This window comes from Lutjanus erythropterus, chromosome 2 (genome assembly GCF_056507025.1).
Source record: "Lutjanus erythropterus isolate fLutEry1 chromosome 2, fLutEry1.hap2, whole genome shotgun sequence".
NCBI lineage: Eukaryota > Metazoa > Chordata > Actinopteri > Lutjaniformes > Lutjanidae > Lutjanus > Lutjanus erythropterus.
Window position 1 is genome coordinate 2,502,448 of NC_139318.1, and position 20,319 is coordinate 2,522,766.

Sequence of the window (20,319 nt, forward strand, 5' to 3'; positions counted from 1 at the left end):
CAGACATGTTACTGATGAGTAATGCATCATAAATCCCAATTAAGCAGGCAGCTTTAGTGGTTTCATGGGATAAATTATGCATTGTAATGTGCACAAAAAACAATAACTTCCATAATGTATTAATCAATGTCAAATTTAAAGTCCGCCACCAGTCATCTTTTAAACGATAAAAAATGCTCTGCTGAAAATAGAAACAAAACCATCATGTACTAATCTACAAATTCATATAAAATAAATGATAGCCTCTCACAGAAAATGGCAGATACTGAAATAGTAGAGTGCAAAACATTACAATAAAGTAATTTAACATAACTTAGACACTTCTGCAGTCTGGAAAAGGCGTAGGCTGAAGCTACAGCTTATAACACCCACCCTTTTAACAGCACATCATATTTAGCAGTCAACAACAAAACAAACCAAAACAGTCAAACAAGGCAAAGACAAAATACAACACAAAAAAACAACTTACAAAAGGTAGCTTACAAACTTTAAGTTCCTATACCCTGTCCATCTGTCAGTATTACAATCTGACCATCCATTGTCATATTTGATCAGCACATTATTTTTTAAACTTTTCTTTAAACCTACTTAATGTTCTACATCTTTTCAGTTCATTACTACAACTGCTCCATAAACTCACTCCTTTAACTGACATATAATGTAGATTGGCACTGGTCCACAACAATGTTTTTTTTTAACATAAAAACACCCTTCAGAGCATGTTGACTTTAATTTGAGCTTTTTTAAAGTTGGTCTTCAAGTGATAAATTGTGTCAGTTGTAACTCACAGGGCCCTATCTTACTCTGAACTAAAGTACAAGTGGAGATCGCAGGGCGTAATGGATTTAATACATTCAAGAGGTACATTAAAAGCCACACAGATATGTAACTGGTCATGTCTGGTTATACTGAAACACCCTGAAAGTTTGTTTATAATTCAGTATTATCATCAACATTATTACACAGCTCTGCTAGTTGAAGCTCCTGAAGAAGGAGCCAGCGGGCAGGAGCAGAGGAGATGAGTGAGGAGCTGGAGAGAGGAGAGACTGACCACGAAGCTACACCTCAACCAGGGTGAACACCCACCTGAGCTGGATTGAGGTGCAGCTTCAACTTGTATGCAAAGTTACGCAAAAGTTATTCACTCAGCGTCAGGCTCTGACAAAGGTACACATACTGTTTTCTCCCTGGGTCAGACTGGTCTCGTGGTCAGATAGAACACAAACACTCCAGCTGCTCCAGATGTGACGCTGACTGACCTGTCAAAGACGATCTGACAGCTGTGATCCCGTCCTGTGCACATTTTGCAGGTCTGTTGAGATTTATTAGTTTTATAATTCTAATAAGAATTCCCGATTCCCTATTAGTGAGAATAATTTTACAAACACACACACACACACAGGATGTTTAACATAAACGAAAGGTGTTTTTTGATTGTGTAGATGTGTGTGTACGCCTCAGTCAAGTAAGATACACACACACCAGCACACTTTTAACTCAAATATTTACAATCTATGGCTGATAGAAAATATGTTCAAAAGGACACTTTACTAATCCACCCTCCTGTGTGGGGGAAAGGCTGAACATAAATGAAGGTGTTTTGTGATTGTAAAGGTGTGTGTGTGCTCTGGCCAAACGTGCCTAGTGCTATCTTGCACATTCAGAATTACTGCATCACAGACTTTGCGTATCGACCAGGCTTTAGCCGGTCTAAAACACAAGTGGATTTTACTCCAATGTGCCAAGTATAAGATAGCAAATGCGCCGGGCCACACCTTTGTTTTGCCTTTCTTTTTAGACCTCCCGCCCACTGCTGCACAGACCAGGCACAAGTGCATTTGCTATCTTGTAGACATGGCAAAAATGGCAACTGTGTTGGTGTAAGATATCAAATCCACCTGCGCCAGCACAGCAGCTTTGGGGCCACCAGACTACTTGCAATAAACGAGTCATCTTTTGATGTGAAAAACATGTATATGTGCACTAATTAATAAAACAATTTATGTTTTTCACCTGTAAGGACAAAAGTCATATTAAGACACTATGTCAAATAAAAGCACATCTCAAAGTAATCACATTTCTGTTGCTGTTTTTTTGTTTTGTTTAGTTGTATGTGGTTCAAATTCTTTTAGATGTCGGGCATCGTCTGCATCCAAAGCACAAGTCTGTCTCTATTTTTACAGAAGACCAAGCTACCATTCTAAAATTTTAATGATTTGAACTGAGTTAAGAGTAATTCTAGAACAAATATCACACACCATTTAAATTTCCAAAATGCAGAGGGCTCATCCTCTGATTAACATTAATGTCAGCAATAGTAGTAGTAGATATGGATAGAAAAATACACAGGGAAGATAAAGTTAATTTATCTAGTTTTTGAAGAAGAGAATGAGTGTGTTCTGAGTGAGGGCACATGAGATTCAGGAACACGGAGAGTTTTATCATCTCATCCAAAACACCAGGCCTCTCCTCACATTGCTGTAATGCACAGCACAGCTGGAGATGAGGCGTCTTTAAGATGCAGCGAAGTTCAGCAGAGAGCCTGAAGGAAAGGTGTGCGGACCAAACTAACAACCATAAATAAATGCTCTCCAAAACTGTAGAAAGCCTACCTCAGTGATGGTGTTATAAAATCTTGGCATAACTAACTACCATGATGCCAAAACTGCTCACATATTCACTGAAATCAAGATCGAGGCTGTGAATAAAATCCTCAAAAATACACCAAAAGAAAAAAAAAGGAGGACAGATAAATAGATGTGTCTGCCCCAAATTTCTGGAAATCCTATTGAAGAGGGGATGAAAAAGAAGCTTAACATGTGAACACTGTGCAGTGGAGCCACATCAGATCTGATGTGAAAGAGAGCGCTGTGGGATTAAACCCCCATCAGCAGAGGAGTGGTAGACATACTGGTACAGTAGCACAGACGCAGAGAGAGAAGGAGGGAAATCAACACACGATTTCTCTTCTTCGAGCTCCTATAGCAGCACCACGGGGCTGACAGGGAACCTCAAACCAGGGGAAACCACCGTGAGCCATGTACACCCTTTAAAAATTAATTGCCAATCAGGGTCGCGGAGTGCAGAGTCAGTGGAGACTCCGTGCGGTGAGTGAGATAGTGAATTAATGGACTTGTAATTTGCGCCGGCGAGGAAGAATGGCTTCATTTCAGCTCTGCGACATGAGAGCAGCGTGAGCACAGACGTCGGAGTAGATAAACAGAGGAAATGACACGGTGCTGACACACAGGCCTGTGTAAATATATACAGCTCCGTGCAGCACCTAAACAATGGCATCATACCAAACGCCTCGCTGTCTGCCCCTCTGTGCACCGCTCTGTACTGGACACACTCCAAACACACACTTCTTAGGCCATAATCCTCTAAAATCTGTCGACATGCGCTGTTGTACTTGGCGTGTTCGTGTCCCTCCTCTCCAGTTCAGTGGACTGGATGTCAGACACTTTAACAGAATCACAGACGTGCAGTTTCTTACTGGCTGATGAAATCTGCCGTGTCATTCACTTCCTGTCTCAGGTCAAAGACTGACAGATCAGACATTTTGTTTTACTTATATCAAAGATTCCTTGGTTTGATCTTTAGAAAAGAGAACACGGCAGCGGAGGCAAAAATCCACACAGTCCACACAAAGTACAGATATTGTGTTAAAAAAAAAGAGTAAAAGTAGAAGAACTGATTTACCGTCTTTACTGCAGGAAAAGTGAAAAAGTACAGGCTCTGAAATGTACTAAAAGTATAAAAGAAAAAAATTTGTCCTCTGAACAACATTTCTACTGGATGTTTCTGGATAAAGCTAACTGAATCTCACCTTTTTTCAGTGCTTGAATGTCCCTCTGTCTGTTTCGTCTTGTTATGTCTGTTGCATTGTTTTTGTCTTGTCACTTGTATATGCCATTTTTGTCTTATGTCCTGTTATGTCTTTTATCTTGTTTTCTCCATTGTGAGAACAATCAATACCAGCTCATGTCTGTGTGTTACATATGGAGCTTAAGCCTAAAGGTGATAAGCTTAGCTTAGTGTCAAGACTAGGGAGAAACTGCCTGCACCTCTAAAGCTTACTAAAGAAGTTATATGTCATTGATTGAAATTTTAAAATGACAATTTATGCTTTAAGAAGGAGGTACAGGCTGCAACTGTTGATAGGAAGGATTAGCGTACCATTAGTTTATGTTGCATCTCATACACACAGTGATAAAACTCAACGAAGTCCAGTGCGCATGGCCATTGGTCCCCAAGAAATAGTTCTTGTAGCGAACAACAGTATTTTCATTTGTCTTTGCATATAGATTAAACCAAAGGCCAAAAAATAAAACACAAAATCTTTCTGGAGCCAGAACTATTACATTTTCTGTTTTTCTTGGAGACTTTTCTCCTTTTGGATTTAACATCCATATCTAGACTGGGGACGCTCAAGACAAGCCACCAGCAAAATTCAGAGGAAAAAGTGCTGAGCCGTAGACCTAGACCAGGTGTCTGCAACTGTTCTCAAGAAGACCCATTTTTGTCCTAAGAAAGAAAAGAAATCTGTCTGGAGCTGCAACTATTAAATTCTCTTCTGTCCTCTGAAATTTTTCTTCTTTTTAATTTAGCATCCATAGCTAGCCTCAACACTAGCCACTGTCAAAATTTAGAAGAAAAGGTGCTGAGCTGTAGATATAGACTTTGAGACGCATTTTAGTTAATGTCATACTAAAACTTTTTTAAATTTGATGTAAGGGCTACACATTTTTAGATCTAGAGAATTTAAGAATCACTTTAGGCCTACTGCAGTGATAATTGAAAATCAAAATGTTACAACAACGGTTAGAAAAGTTAGGAATAAAATATTAAAATAATAATAATAAGGAGAATTATTAATTTTCATAATTTTTTGTCAAAGCCCCAGGGAGCCACTGGAGAGGAGCAAGAGAGCCACATGGCTCTGGAGGTGCAGGCTGCAGACGCCTGGATTAAATAATATGTGTTAATTAGAGAGCTTTACAAGTGCTGATAGGTGTGTTTTTGAACTTTGTGTTCTTGAACTGTTTCCCCTGGTTCCTGTTATATCATAAGTTTACCCCCCCCCCAGCTCCTCTTCCATATGTAACACACAAACCTGAAATTGTGTTTTATTATCTCTCTACAGAAGAGTAGCATAAGCATATTTCAAACTCCTTTAGATTACTCATAAAGCCCAGTAACACAGTACACAGTACATGTAGGTGGAACCTGGGCCAACCAACAAAATATAGACACACACCAAGCTACCACATATATAATCTGTACACTGTGTCACAATATACCGCCTTGCATTGTTCTTGGAATGTAATCTAATAATTCAGGCACACAAACACAAGAAAAGACATTTGAAATGCCTCAATATCTAGACTATCCCTTTCCACACATACTAAGATAACTAGTTTGCACATCAAAATGTTCTCATTTGTGTATTTTATTATGTAAGAAGAGGAAAATCCCATGAAAGAAAACAACTCATTCTGCAGAACTAATGCCACAGCTAATACGCTAACACTGAGAGACGTATCGTTCATGACCATAAAGCACTCAAATTAATTCAAACATTATTGGCTAAGGTTTTACAATAGGAACACACAATAAAAGAAACAATGAAAACACGACATAAAATCCTAATAAATCCACACAATAAATCCCAACATTTACCATCTGTTGATAAGGCTGGATAGGAAGTCACTAGCTCAGTGTTTTGCAGTAAAAATCCACTTATCACTGCAAAATACAAAGTTCTCATCCAGGCATAAAATGCCACCTCATTTCATGTGCAAATGAAGCAATCTAACTGCAGTGCAGATAAATGAGTCCCTGCTTCTTTTATTCTTTAAACTGCCCTCCAACACTCCGGGATTTAGAACTGAAATATCCGAGCTTTTTAAAAAACCTGCGTCACTGTCCCTGTGTGACTTCTCCGAGACCCACTTTCTCCACAAAGCAGTGCTGTTCAGGAGTTCAGGAATTAGGGATGAAAGTTCTGACTCTTCTGTATTTACGCTTTTTCATCATAGATGCTTAATGGTTGTGTGCTTGTGGTAACCTGGAGGCAAACAAACACCTAATTCAATCTGACACCAGAGCTTATTTTAGGCCGCTAACAGGCCTGTTTGATAAGGAATATTAATCATGTTCAGCCATGCATGAACGTGTGACGTCCTGCCAAATACAAAAAAACTGCATGTTTTTCTAATAATAATGTTCTCACTATTTTTATTTAGTAGGTGCTATGATCAGACTGTTATCAACAGATTGTGTTCTCAAAGGGTTTTCACTGTCTTGTATCTGTTGGAAATTAAATAAAACACAATATTTAGCTTATAAAGATGCAGCCTGTTTTACTGATCCCACATGTAGAATGTTAATTCTAATTATTGACTAATTACCTGCTCTAATTTTTGAGAAGGGCCCACAAAACCTTCTGCTCTTATGTTGATGGTCACCGACATTGTTATTCTGATCATTCTTTCACCATCATAAGTCAGTCAGTAGAAGCAGAAACGAGCAGTGAGGAGTTTTGATTCTTCCAGCACAGCAGTCTGTGCTCCCAGACGTACAGTACAAGAATGATTGTTTTTGTAGGATATATGATCAATAAGTCCAAAAAAGGCTGAATATTTAATAATTTAGCTATTTCAATGAACCTAATATGAGACCTTGTTGGTGATGTGAGAGCAGCCAATCTCATCAGCACCACACTGACCAAGCAGCAGGTAGAGCTGTGTTGCAGTGTGTCGATTTGGCGATTATGGTTCTGATGGGCAAGAATGAAACAGAACACACAGTTGCGGTGGTTCAGACAATGACGCGTCTGTGTAGTATGGTGCACATGGTGAAGTGCCATTTAATGTAGTATCCTGGCCTCTCCCCAGGTTGTTTCAGTGTATGAGGACGTTTTTGTTCAAATATGATCAAGTGGCAGTGTGATATTATTGTGTTTTCCATCTGGCAACACTGACAGGAATTCAACCAAAACATTTGGTTGAGGTTGGGGAAAGATTAAGGTCACAGATTTAAAAACAAGATTATAGTCTGCAGCCATGCAAGTGGGTCTGTGAGGCCTCGCTTATAGGACTCTTCTGCTGGCATTTTTTGCCACGGCAAGTCAAATTACGCCGATTTGCTGATTTTGTGTTTACACTTTTGTCACATGGAGCTGAGCTGAGCTGCACCTGAGATGGACCTACTCTCGAGCGGGGCCAAAGTCAGACCCACCTCCAAACGGGCTGCGGTGACGTCTCGCCGGCCACGGCCAACCCGTGGTGACCCTTCTTTCTCCTCCTCCAACAAATGAGTGTTGTGACACTCAGCTCTTTTGTGTGTAGGAGAGCAAAGAGGAAGATGTTTTTAAACGTCTCTTTATGTTCAGCTCTTAGTAATTTTGTAGCTTCTAACTGAATCTCTGTTACACATTCACTTTCAGCTGTATCAGTGGTCATGGTTAAGTTACTGCTGATGAAATCTCCAAATGGAAACACTTCCTGTTTGTGCCACTTCATAATAAAACCATTTCAATAACAAAACAACAGGGGACTTTTATCATTGTGAAGAAATTAAAGAAACAGCATGTTTATCCCAGAGACGTGTAGGAATGATTTATCCACAGGTTTACAGCTGCTCGACTTGAGCCTCCTCGAGTTTGTCTTCAGGTAAAAGACACACCTTCAAACGGGTAGCCTTGTTGTAATGGAAATGCAAACGGCTGTCATGCTGCGAAAGGAAATGGAAAGGAAATGGAAAAGGGCCATTAGGTACAGCAATGCTTTGAGCTAAATGCTAAGGTCAGCATGCCAACATCTTCACAGTGACATTACTAACATGCTCTGCAGTGTGGATAGTCGGTTTACTATATTTGCCATCTTAGTTTAGTGTGTTAATCTTATTTCTGGTTTTTTGGTCAGAAATCAAATTATTTGACAAATTCAAATTTTGATGATGGCGATCCATCATGATGCAAAAGAAGTTTAAGGCCTTATGTGAAAAAATGTATGTGAGTTCTGAGTTTATTCTCAGAGTTCTGACTTTAAACCCTTTCACTCACATTTCACTCAGTTCTACAAATGTCAATCTGATAGTGGTGAATAGTGAGTGTCTCTATCTGATGTATCACTTCATCAAGTAGTCTAGATCTTGACATATTTCACTGGTTAAGTACAAAACCTGACCTGCTGGTGCTGGATTAAATGTCAGGGGATTTCCGAAGTCAGTAGGATTCAATCTCTGATGGGAATCTTGAATGTCTGTATAAACGTCTGTGGCGATCTATCCGGTAGCTGTTGAGATATTTTAGTCTGGACCAAAGGGGTGGACAGACTGACTGGCTGTCAGACTGACACAGCCATCCAAAAGTGGACAGTAATTGTAGGTCTGTGACAATAAAACTCTCTTCCACATGAACACTGGACGCACTTTGATGAAGTGTTTGTGTGAAATGTCCTCAGATGAAGAAGGCTTTGGTCTAAACATTTTAGAGATGCTGAAAATTCAGAAATGTCTGGCTAACCCTGGTTAAGAGTTCTTCAGTCTGTCAGGACAGAGCTCCCGCCCTGCTGCTGACCTCAGTGGTTATTTTGCTTCATCTCAAGCTGTCAAAGCAGGCATGGGCACAAGATTTAAAAATGGATTCAATAAAACTGTGATAAAAAAAAAAAAGTTAGCAGACAAGTTAAATGACGTTCATTTTCTGCAGGAAAAGCAAACCCTCAGGTTGGCTTCTTACTGCCTGCATCTGTATTTGTCTTCAAAAACCAGCCTGCTCTTCTTCAGCTGTCTGCCAATTCAATTTCCTCCCTTATATTACAAGGGCTTTGAAAACACACTGTAATCTTTAAACTGCCATGTTCTTAAGCTTCTTAAGGAAGAGCACAAAGTTATCAACAACATATGCACATCATTTTCCCGTCCTGGCTATGAACTCACTTTGCTCAGATACACTAAACACACTGATGTGACTTCTGCACAGTCCAGTCTCCACCATGCCCGCTGTAATAGCTTTACCACATTATCAACTTGTTTCAGAATATATGCTTTTATCAGTTGCTCAAATACTTTCATCTGGTGGGAGGTGGATGCCACCAGCCTGAACTCATTTCCCTCCCTGGGGTTGCTCTCTGGGGCGAAGCAACAGTTTCCAGAGGCGAGGCAATTTCATGAACATGTAAAAGTAAAAAATAAAAATGCAAATGCAGCACTGGTCTTAAGTGTGGTGCCTTTCCATAGCCTGTATGTTGTGTTCTTATAGTACACATGGAAGTGTTTGCACTAGAGATGGAGAAACAGTTCAGTCAGTTGCCATGGACATAGTTCAGTTGTTTTTAGGTGATCTCTAAACACATACATGTTAGAAAAGTACTGAAAGTGTGAAAAGATTGAGAACTATGCAGTACTGAATTGTGGAGTTCGACTGTTAAACTGTTGTTTCTGTGACTGATGTTTGCACTTATGGTGTCTAAACCTAACCGTTCAAAGCTGTATCATGTAGTGTGTGTCCTACAACACAGTTCATGGATGTTGTAAAGTCCCGCAGGAGTCAACAGTGCTCATGTTTATGCTCATTTGCAAACTGACTACAAAATTACAAAAAGAGACAAAAGGAGGTGGTTGCAAGATTTAGTAGTTGATACCAATACAAGTGAATTTCCACTATTTCCGTTTCCATTTCTCAATATACCCGATTTGATACCATTGTAACAAAACAAGAACAAAAGTAAAATTCAGCAATTGTTCCTTCTCTTGGCCACTTGAAATTCTCCTTTGAGCATCTAGGACAGAAGACTGAGGGAGATATTTACTGAGCCTGATGCAAATCACTGTCAGAGGAGCGTGTTGCTCATGTCAGGACAGGAATGACGTGTAAAAGTGATTTCTGCAGCTGAACTTTGAATATAAGTGAAACTCAGAGTGCAGCAGCAGTTTAAGAGACAGTTGTTGTGAGCAGTTTCATCTGAGAACTACTTTATTTCTATTAGAAAGGAAGTAGATCCAATATGAAACTGCTCACACCAAGGTCTGTGAATTATTTTGAGCAACCAGGTCGTGGTTTCTGGAAAGAGACATTGGTGTTGAGTTTTTCAAATTTATTTTTTTGGCTCTTTGAGCACCACAGGACTAGTGCCATATAGTTGCATTATATTGGAGAGAAGGCAGAGATCTCTACAGCCAGTATCTCCAAAATGTAACTCACACCAAAACAGCTGAGATGTATAAATAGCACTACAGACCAGAAGATATGTATTCATCCCTTTAAATTTACTGAGATGGTGACAGACCCTTAGTCCAGAATTATTTATTTAAAACGCTAATGTTATATTTTAATGACGTATGACACAGACTGAACGGTAAAGAGTCAGGGTGGTGGCTTACTACGTTAGCCTAAACATGATAGCATTTAGCCTTTAGCCATTAAACATGTCATGAAACATAGATGGTTACACAGCAGTGCCATCCGTCTCAAACAAAAATAATAACAAGTATCTCAGGATAAGGATAACAAGGAAAACTCTTTAGATACATAATTCATGTAACATGAATTGAAACTTGCTCTTAGTTGAAAGAGTTTCCTCCTTTCAGCTGAAAAGTTTGATGGCACCATTTGCAAACTGTTTTTTTTTTTTTGCAAATTTATTATTAATCCCTGATGATGCAAAGTATTTCCATACAAGTTATGCTTTTTTTATGAGTTGAGACAGAGCTGTTGCTGCAGGTCCACCTTCAGTTAATATTTGTTGCTCTTCTTCCGTGCTGGTAGGCGTTCTTCTTCTTTATTTGGCATGTAATGGAAAAATTCCACTCTTGCTATTTACGGTACTGTAGAAAAACAAGCACCACTTCACTTTTCACTTTTTCAGAATTTTGGCACTGATTTGGTACCAAAGTATTGGTTCTCATGACAGCTCTAGTCTCCAGTGTTGACAGTGTGAGCTTGAGTTAATCTTGTTGCATTTGTGATGGCAGTGAAAAAACAATGTTGTCATGCTGATAAGGGTGCTAGATTCGAAAAACTCTCATTAATAGCTGCTTTGTCATTTAGGTTGGAGGACTTGCTGCGCTGAAGTCAAACCAAAAGTGGCTTTGAATAACTAAAACCGAGAGGCTGTTACTGCACAAGCTGCCTCGCCACCCTGAATCGTCATCCTTCTCCATATCCGAGTGTGTCAGAGTGAGAAAGTTTAGACATTTCCTGAGTTGTGTGTTTGAAGCGAGACATGCCAAACTCTGTTTAGTTCTTGAGGGTACTAATTCAGATGCATAAATCTCAAACAAGGCCTGTCCTGTCATCCTCCGTTCCCACCCCACCTGCTCACGCCCCGACGCAATCGACACCCCTCCTCCTGTCTCCGACTCTTTCTCCTTCTCCGGCTTGCTCTGCGGCGCAGATTCGATGGAGCTGAAAATACATCTCTGACTCGGGGATGGCAAGGCAGCGGGAGACAAGTCTTGTCAGCAGGAGGTTGAAGAGGAAGGGGGGGAGGAGTTAGAGGAAGAGGTGGAGGTAGGGAAGGGGGAGGGGAACTGTGGGTCTCTCTGTCGTCAATAAAGACATGCATCTCGCCCTCCACCCGTTGCGAGCCCTGTCAAGTGACCCGCCCTGGTGCGCGCATCAAGCCTGCATCCCAGACACTCGTACACACTTCCTCACATTTTATTTCCACTCATGTTACCCTCCTTCCTTGAATGTTTTCATTGGAGCAGTGTCTTCTCCTTGTCCCTTTCCTCTCATCTCTTATCATAACTCGGTTTCAAATTTTTCTTCTCTCAATCCCGTCTTCCCCACCTTTCACCTTGCTTCATGACTGACTCCCTCTTCCTTCTGCTCTCCTCTAGTTACAACTCCTCCCTCCTTCTGTCACACTCTCTCCGTCCTCTTTCTCCTTTGCTTGTCTACAAAGCTTTTCTTTCATAATAATAATTTGACCGATAAAGCAAAAGAGCAGAATACCCAGGTGGCAAAATAACAACAGAAGGCCAACACAATAAGGCCACACTGGAGCAAGAAAGAATTAAGCTAAAACTAAAGAAAAACTAAGACTAGCAAAAGACAGTAAAACATAGTAAAATAAGACAAAACAGAAAAAGAGATAAGAACAGGAAAACAAGAAAAACAGACAGTAAGAATGAATGAAAATGGAGGGAGGAGATTACAGAGACATTACATGATGTATGTAGTCAATAGAAATAAATAAATGGATGGAAATAAGACAACATCATTCTGTTGCCTGATCTTCTTGGGCAGGTCGTTGCAAAGTAGAGGGGCCCTGATGGAGAAAGCACAGTCAACTTAAGTCTCAACTTTGGAAAAGCCAGGAGGGCCTCACCCGAGGATCTAAGGCTCATAAGAAGTCAACATTTCAACTATATAACTTGGGGCCAGACTCAGACAGGCTTTAAAAGTGATCAGTAAAATCTTCTCTAAAACACACAGGGAGCCGTTGGAGGGAAGCCAGGACTGCAGTGATGTGATGTGGTCTGTTAAAACCAGTAAGAAGCCTCGCTGCTGCGCTCTGAACCAGCTGGAGGTGGGAGACTGACTTTTGATTGAGGCCAGAGAGGACTGAATTACAATAGTCTTGTCTGGCGAATATGAATGTGCGGAGGACTGTTTCCAGGTCAGAGAGTGGGAGCAGTGGTTTGATTCCAGATATAGTATGCAGACTGACAAAACAGGACTGCGCAACTTTTTTGACGTGTGTTTGGAAGCTGAGATCTGAGTGGAATGTTAGTCTCAGATTTCTGGTGGACAAAGTGATATTTGATGTTTTGAGGAAGATGAATGGTCTTCGGTGGACAAAAACATTAATAAATGCAGATTTAAAGACGATGTCCCAGCACCAACAGACCAGATACGTAAATGTCTTTTGGGCAAACAGGTCTGAGACAAAGCGTAACACATTATACTTTGAAAACCACACCCACCAGAGCTGTCCAGAAACATAAGGTTTTAGCATGTTTAAGAATTATTATAGCATCTAAGCCAACCAGGGAAGAAAGGGCATATTAACAAACTCAGTATGGCCAGGAGTGAAATACTTTGATATTTGATCACATCAAGATCATCAATTAGCCTAAAAAAATTGCAATTGTAACAGCCACAATCAGCCAGGATCGCAGTTTTCCCATTCTCCTGCTGATGCCTGCGTCTGTATCCAGTTTTTTTTTTCTTTTCAAAGACTCAGTTTTTCAGTTCAGCAGTTAGTAAAAACTCCTGGGTTCTTCTGTTCTTCTTCCACGGGGACATTGAAAACTCAGATAATGGACGCCGTGATACCTCAGCCAACGGCAGGCCCCACAGTGTGCACAAGGTGAGTCAGACTCACTGCCTAGATGGTGACAGCCACAGCCACCACAATGGCCTTCAAAATGGCTCCTCAGAAACCCATGGGCGACGTCTCCAGTCAAACAGAACACTCACAGAGGCAGATGATTGGCACAGTCAGACAGAAAGAAAGAACTCTGATAATAAGTTACATTTATTAAACATCTCAGCCAACTGCTCACTCTGCTACCAATGTTGACTGCAGAGTTAGTTTTTTACATCCACTGCAGAACACATTAACATCTCCTCCCAGGTCAGTGGTAGCTGTAGGCCAGCCACTCAGAGAAAACAAATGGACAGTTTCGAGTTGTACTGTAAATGTGTTTGTCAGATTACTTTAATTACTTTTGTTTAAAATGCCTGTTTCTGGGGGATGTGGACTGCTCTCAGTGAAAGCATAATTTAAAAAGTAAACACACTATATTGCTTTTCATTTAGCTGCATTCCCATCTTCCCTACAGACCACACTGTGTTTCATATGATGATTTCTGTTTGGAGCGCACATTGTTAGTCAGTGAATAATTCCACTGTGTCAACAACTGGGCCTGGAGATGTGATGTTGTAGAGTTGATTGTATTGTATGCCACCCAACATCAAGAGGGGTATAATTATAGGTGTTTGGTGCAATTATGTCTGTCAATAGGGGGACATTGAACGAGGCAGGCACAATGCAAATGAAATCAATAGCATAAAGCTAAAGGCTGTGAAACAGTAGCGGGTTGGACGTGCTCCAGAGAGCCCGATCGCCACGGTTTGCAATGAAATAAGGAGTGTTGTGTAGATCATGTCGTATTGATTGGAACACTTTGTCCTGCCCTCTCTCATGTAGAAAAAGAGACTGTCCTGGAGCCTTTTGTGCTGAAGGACCTGCTGCCGTCCTCGCTGGGGAGTTACTATCGCTACACCGGCTCCCTGACAACTCCACCCTGCAGCAAGGTGGTGGAGTGGATCATCTTCAGCAGACCCATCTACGTCTCCTACAAACAGGTGAGAAAAACACATGCATCAGACAAACACAGGTGGAGAAGACTGCACTTGTTGTGTGTACTACATATTTGTATCATGCTGAAGGATGAGGTGTATATATTGTTTTGGTATACACTTTTTTTGGTCAAAACTTTATATACACTTGTAAAGAGCATGTATATCATTGCAGTCCTATCACTCTTAATTTTCTGTGATGGAATGATTGAAACAGTCATGCAGTTTGGTTCTTTCATAAAACTTCTGGATATATGACAGAATCTGCTGGGTCAAAAATATACACAGCAACACTAATATTTAGTTAAATGTCTTGGACTTTTTGATCTCAGTTTGGCTCTTTTGGTCGCCATCCACAAAGCCTAGTTGTATTTTTGACCACTCTTCTTGACAGAATTGGTGCAGTTCAACTAAATTTGTTGCCTTTCTGAGAGAAGACTTGTCTCATCAGCACAGTCCACAGGTTCTTGATGGGCTTTAAGTCAGGAGTGTCTGGTGGAAATTGCGTGTTCAGGTGCTGCTTCTGGAGCAAGAGCTTCCTGCCTCTGTGGAAACTGACAGTTGTGTTCCAACAGCCTCTAATTCATTGCAGACCTGCTTTTTGGTGATTCTTGTTTGACTCTTGACCATCCTGACCAACTGCCTCTCAGCAGCAGCTTGTGTTTTCTTCCTCATCATGGCAGCTGATCATCATGCTATGCCTATTTACCTGCAAACAATTGTTTGCACAGTTGATTTTGGGATCTGTAGCTGCTTTGAATTGGCCTCAGGTGATTTTCCTAACTTGTTCAAGTCAATGAGTCACTTTTTCAGATCTATGTTGAGCTCCTTGGACTTCCTCACTCTAGCATTTGTGGCTGAATCTAATGAGTGAGTCAAGTGGGTCCTGTTTACATCAGCTCAGAGAAATCATCATCAGTAGTTGATCGAAATTACTCACAAGAAGTCCACAGGCAATGACACTAAGGAAATTTGATTAACACAACTTTTTACATCACCAAAAATGATCATGTGTGTAGGTGCTGTATGTACAGTATAGATCAGTGTTTCCCAACCCTGGCCCTCAAGGCACGCTGCCCTGCATGTTTTAGATGTTTCCCTGTTCAAACGCACCTGATTCAAATGATCAGGGCCCCGTTTCCCAGAGCCTTCGTAGCGCTACGTGCATCGTAAGTTGTGTTTTAAGGTCTCCCTCGAGGTTATCCCAATTCTGGGAAACAGCCCGTAACCTTAAGGGAGACCTTAAAATGCAACTTACGACGCACGTAGCACTACGAAGGCTCTGAGAAACAGGGCCCAGGTTGTTATCAGGTTTCTGCAGAGGCTTGATGACGAGCTGATCACTTGAATCAGGTGTGTTGGAGCAGGGAAACATCTAAAATATGCAGGGCAGTGAGCCCTGAGGACCAGGGTTGGGAAACACTGGTATAGATCACATAATTTGGCTTCAGTGTTAGTGACCACAGTGTTGAACTATTCACTGCACCTAAATATAAATAAATACACTCCAAAAGTGACCATTTGTCATATTTTTTTTAGGTCATTATTTCCAGATCGTGATTAAATTATCTAACTATCATGAGGTAAATTGTGTTCTTGTTATGAAGACTTAATTATATAATCTTCTAGAGATGACTAATTATGTTTCTAGGACACAGAGGAATTTGCTGCACTGACAGTAGAGACTTCTCCTCGGCAATGAAATACAGAATGCAGACTGTTATCCTGAAAAAATAACACACTTAAACCCTGATCGCAAGATTACAAATAGATATTTAATGAGAATGGACTTAAATCTGAAGATAAAGGTGTTAGTACTTCAGGTAACAAGTTGATTACGTTGTGATCTTGAGATATCAGGCCTCAATACAGCTGCACTGCACTCATACAGATGTGGTCAAGAGTCCACTTGTAAAGAGTATGTATATCATGGCAGTTTTAAAGTTTCCAGTGATTCCTACAACTCTTCATTTTCTATGATGGAGTGATTGAAACACGTGTCTTTGTCTCAAAAAACAATCATACATCTTGGCTCTTTCATAAATTTATTAGAGGTCTTCTAGAAATATGACAAAATCTGCTGGGTCGAAAATACTGTAACTGTATAGGGCGCCCCTATAGCTCAGTTGGTAGAGCACGCGCCCCATGTACTGAGGCCATCAGTCCTCCGCAGGACCCCCTTTCCTGTCATATCTTCATCTGTCACTGTCACATGATTTATCCCTATTCTCAAGAACAGGTGAAATATGTAACAATTTGAAATGTACAGAGCTGAGCTGCACCTGCTGAGTCCTCTAGCTATTTAAATTCAACCAGTAATTCCATTATTTGATCATTTTCTATGACTTAAAAAAAATGTTCCTCCTGCAAAGATAAAACTTATCTTTTTTAATGTGAACCTAATTAATGAGCCCACTAGAGTCAGCCCTTCTTCTCAGTCTTTGCCTGACTAGATTCTTGTCTCCCATCCAAATAGAATTTTCATAGCTGTTGTTTTGTCAGTCTGCCTCAGTGACCACTCAGTGGTTACTACATGTACAGGATAAGAAACAATAATGAAAATGAATAGATTAGCATTAATTGGAATAGATTCCAGTTGATACCTGATGTTCAAAATGCTTTGGATTTTTCTACTCTGAATTCACTCAGGTGCTCAATAAATGTGTCCACGGAGAACTTTGGAAAGTTACGGGCAGATTTTTACCTTGGACTCTTGATACAAGACAATAATTTCAATGGAATTAGCATATTTGTTAATGCATTGTAGTTAACTCTCCGTATAGCTTAAAACAATTCTCTGTCCCTTACTCCAAATTACACATGAAGAGCTTCTTTTTGTTTGCCACTGTGTCAGAAAAATAATCAAAAAAGATAGGAATATTTTTTACGATATTATCTATCCTTAAGTTTACTCTTTTCTGTTTTTCGTCTTGAGAAGGTTGTCTTCAAGGAGAAATCTGTAATATATTTACTGTCGTAATCATAAAATGACCATGATGTGTCATCAGAGATCAAGGAAACTACTCACCACAGTGCCCCCTTTGAAATTTCCATTCCAGACTTTTGTTTGCCCATTTGAATTTGAATCCTAAGAAATCATTAATAGTCTTGTAGTAGGTGTAGATGTTAATAACTGTTAAACTGAACAAAATATTAATGGAGTTTGGCAGGCAGTGAGACAGCTTAACTTTACACTGACAGACAACTGACAGTTATAAACAGTTGATCACAGACAGTGGCTTGTTGTGGGTTGTTATTGTCAGTCTATGAGTTTGCTGCATTCCTGCAGAGCTCCTGCAGCCTGCCTGTTTCTGGAGGGGGCAGGTGGAAAAAACTTGTTTCAGCCATAGATTGTGTATTAGACAGGATTACAACATATTTAATATACAGTCTATGACTCCAACTCAGTATTTGGACTGCTGTACTCATTACTGCACACACAATGGCTCCATATTGCTCCTTTAATTATGCATCGCAAGGGCTTTATCTAATTATAATAAATGTTTTTTTTTTTTATAAAATGGCAGCATATCATTCAGAAATTCATATACGTAATGGACAAATGTAAACTCATTTCCATCAGCTCTGTTTGTTTCAGTCTTTCAGTTTATTGAAAGCAGGAGGTGTTCCTGTTTGTTTTTAATGTGATGACTTGGCTCCAGCGGCAGGATGACTTTCTGGATGCCTGCTGACTTCAAGCTTTTTTCCTCAGTAGGTTTAAATCACTGTTGACAAAGCTGTCCATCACTGCACCTCTTTAACGTCATGTTAAACTTCAACTGTTTCTGCTCTGTAAACAGCCTTAAAGTTTGTGCACAGTAATTAGTTCTGTTCACAGACTCAGCAGCAGCAGGCGGTCTCTTCTGGTAAGACTATGATATGTTCTAATGATGCGGTGGAAGGCAGCTGCCGGCCATTTGGGTGCCCATGCTCAGTTATTCCTTATAAGTTGTTGCAGCAGTATTTGGGTTGATTACACAGATTTGGAGCAAAACTGAACCATTCTTGACCACTTGAGATTGATTAAAAAAAATGGTCAAAAATCCCTCTAAATTACCATATTAAGACACCACATTCTTAAGAAGAAAAATTCATGCTATGATTTGGGATCAAAGACTTTTGATATTTGGAGATTTCTGCAAGAATTACATTTTCCAATAATTGGATGGTGAGTACTTCTGTTCTGGAAATTGCTCAGAAACCCCCTGACTATCAATATGAAATTCAGATACACTGGGTGAAAATAACACATTTATGCTGCATGCAAAAACCTGCATTGTTTTTGCCCGAAACTGCATGGGATTAGCAGAAGACTCTTTGGCAGAATCCATTTTCATTCAGATTTATTGAGGTGACATATCAAGAGACTTCTTTGAAAATGTCTGTGCCAGTATTAACTTCACCTCGTATGAGTCAGTCCCCATCAGTTTGATGGGATCCTGCCGATCTTCAAAAGATTAAGGACCAAACAAACTTCTGCAACCCTATCAACACCGAACACCATTTGACAGTACATCTCAAGTATAATGACATTTTTAATGTGTAATTTGCAGCCTAATATTACATTATATAAGCATTTAATGAGTTGTAAACCACAGTAGGTGAGATGAGTAGACCATCTTAATACTTTCCATAAATGTCATCAATTAGCTTACATCTAAGAGGTAGAAACCAGTCAGAAACCAATATTATAAGCAACATTATGTTGTAGGAAAATGTCTCCACATATTAATAATAATAACTAAACACTTACCACTGGTTCCGAAGATGAGTCTGACTGCATATGCATCTGCATTTTCTGACCCTCAGTCACAGTTATATTGGATGGATTTTGATTGGGTGTGTTTCTATTATTCATTAAGTACAACTTCTGTAAGTGATCCCAATGATATTGCTCACCACTATGGTTGTAGTTCTAGTTGTTGTGACTTTACCACCCTGCAAGTCCAAATCAGCCTGGCAGATCAGTTCAGCTCACTTCAGTTCCAACATCCCAACACAGAAGGAAAAAAATAAAAACATCCTGTCACCATCCTCTGGCTCTGGTGACTCAAACATGCCTGGACGTGTCCAGTAAAGCTGCAGATGGAGTGTCCATGTTTCAGGTTGTTTTAAGGTTGTGGTTGTGTTTGAAACTGAGACAGTGGAAAGGACGTGTCCTCAGTGTTTCAGAGCAGAGAAAAACTGCTCATTTTTTCATTATTTTGAAGCCTACTTTTATATACTTAGCATTTTTTTACTCATCCAAATGTGGCTGGGTGGTTAATAACATGTTTCTGTGGTGTGACAAACTCAGAAGACACATTTATTGTTGTATCTTGTCAGAGGCTAGGCTAGGACCAAATGCCTACAGTGACCAGACTGTCAGACGAGGTCACTGAATGGATTGCAGATGATGCATTTTGACTTACAGAAACAGAAACACTGAGCAGCCTCTTGGGACATATAAATAATGGTGGGTGGTGGGTTACACAACAGCCAACAAATCCCCCAGACTAAATGACAAAATCTGTTGTTTGGAATTGATTGCTCACTGAACCCTGCACTCCTTCATTACTGTTGCCTGAGGAGGTGTGGAACATGAAGAGGAAAGAAGAAAAAAAAACACAAGAGAAAAGATCTGCTGTATTGAACTTTTCTATCAAACATTTTGTTCACCACCTACACTGCTGCTGTAAACAAAACCCAGCTGTGCTCTGTTCTCGAATCACAGTATATCCACCATAAAGTCCAACATTTTTTTATTCTCCAGCCACGAGTTTGTTACTTCTAAAACAGTGAGTCCAAAACTTCCGTTGTCCTACACAAATCCTGTGGTGCCTGCTGGACTCTTGAATTAAATACAGAGGCTACAAGCATTAGTTGTAGGAACAGTAGTAGTAGTATTTAAAATAGAAAAGCAGCTTCAGTGTTTCCAGTGTTTGTGAATAAAAATCTGTGGAAAAAGTCTTTAGCTCTCATCTTCCTTCCAGTCTAAAGAGCACTTGACACACTCGTCC

General features: G+C 40.1%; 1 protein-coding gene across 2 annotated transcripts in view; it reads left to right on the forward strand.

The window, feature by feature from the left end:
* The window catches only part of LOC146331006 (receptor-type tyrosine-protein phosphatase gamma-like), a 660,966-nt gene that overhangs the window by 511,422 nt on the left and 129,225 nt on the right, over positions 1-20,319 (forward strand). For both annotated transcript variants that reach the window (XM_084725921.1, XM_084725912.1), the window contains exon 7: positions 14,169-14,326. In XM_084725921.1, the coding sequence (XP_084582047.1) occupies positions 14,169-14,326 (158 nt within the window). The remainder of the gene's footprint in view (positions 1-14,168; positions 14,327-20,319) is intronic.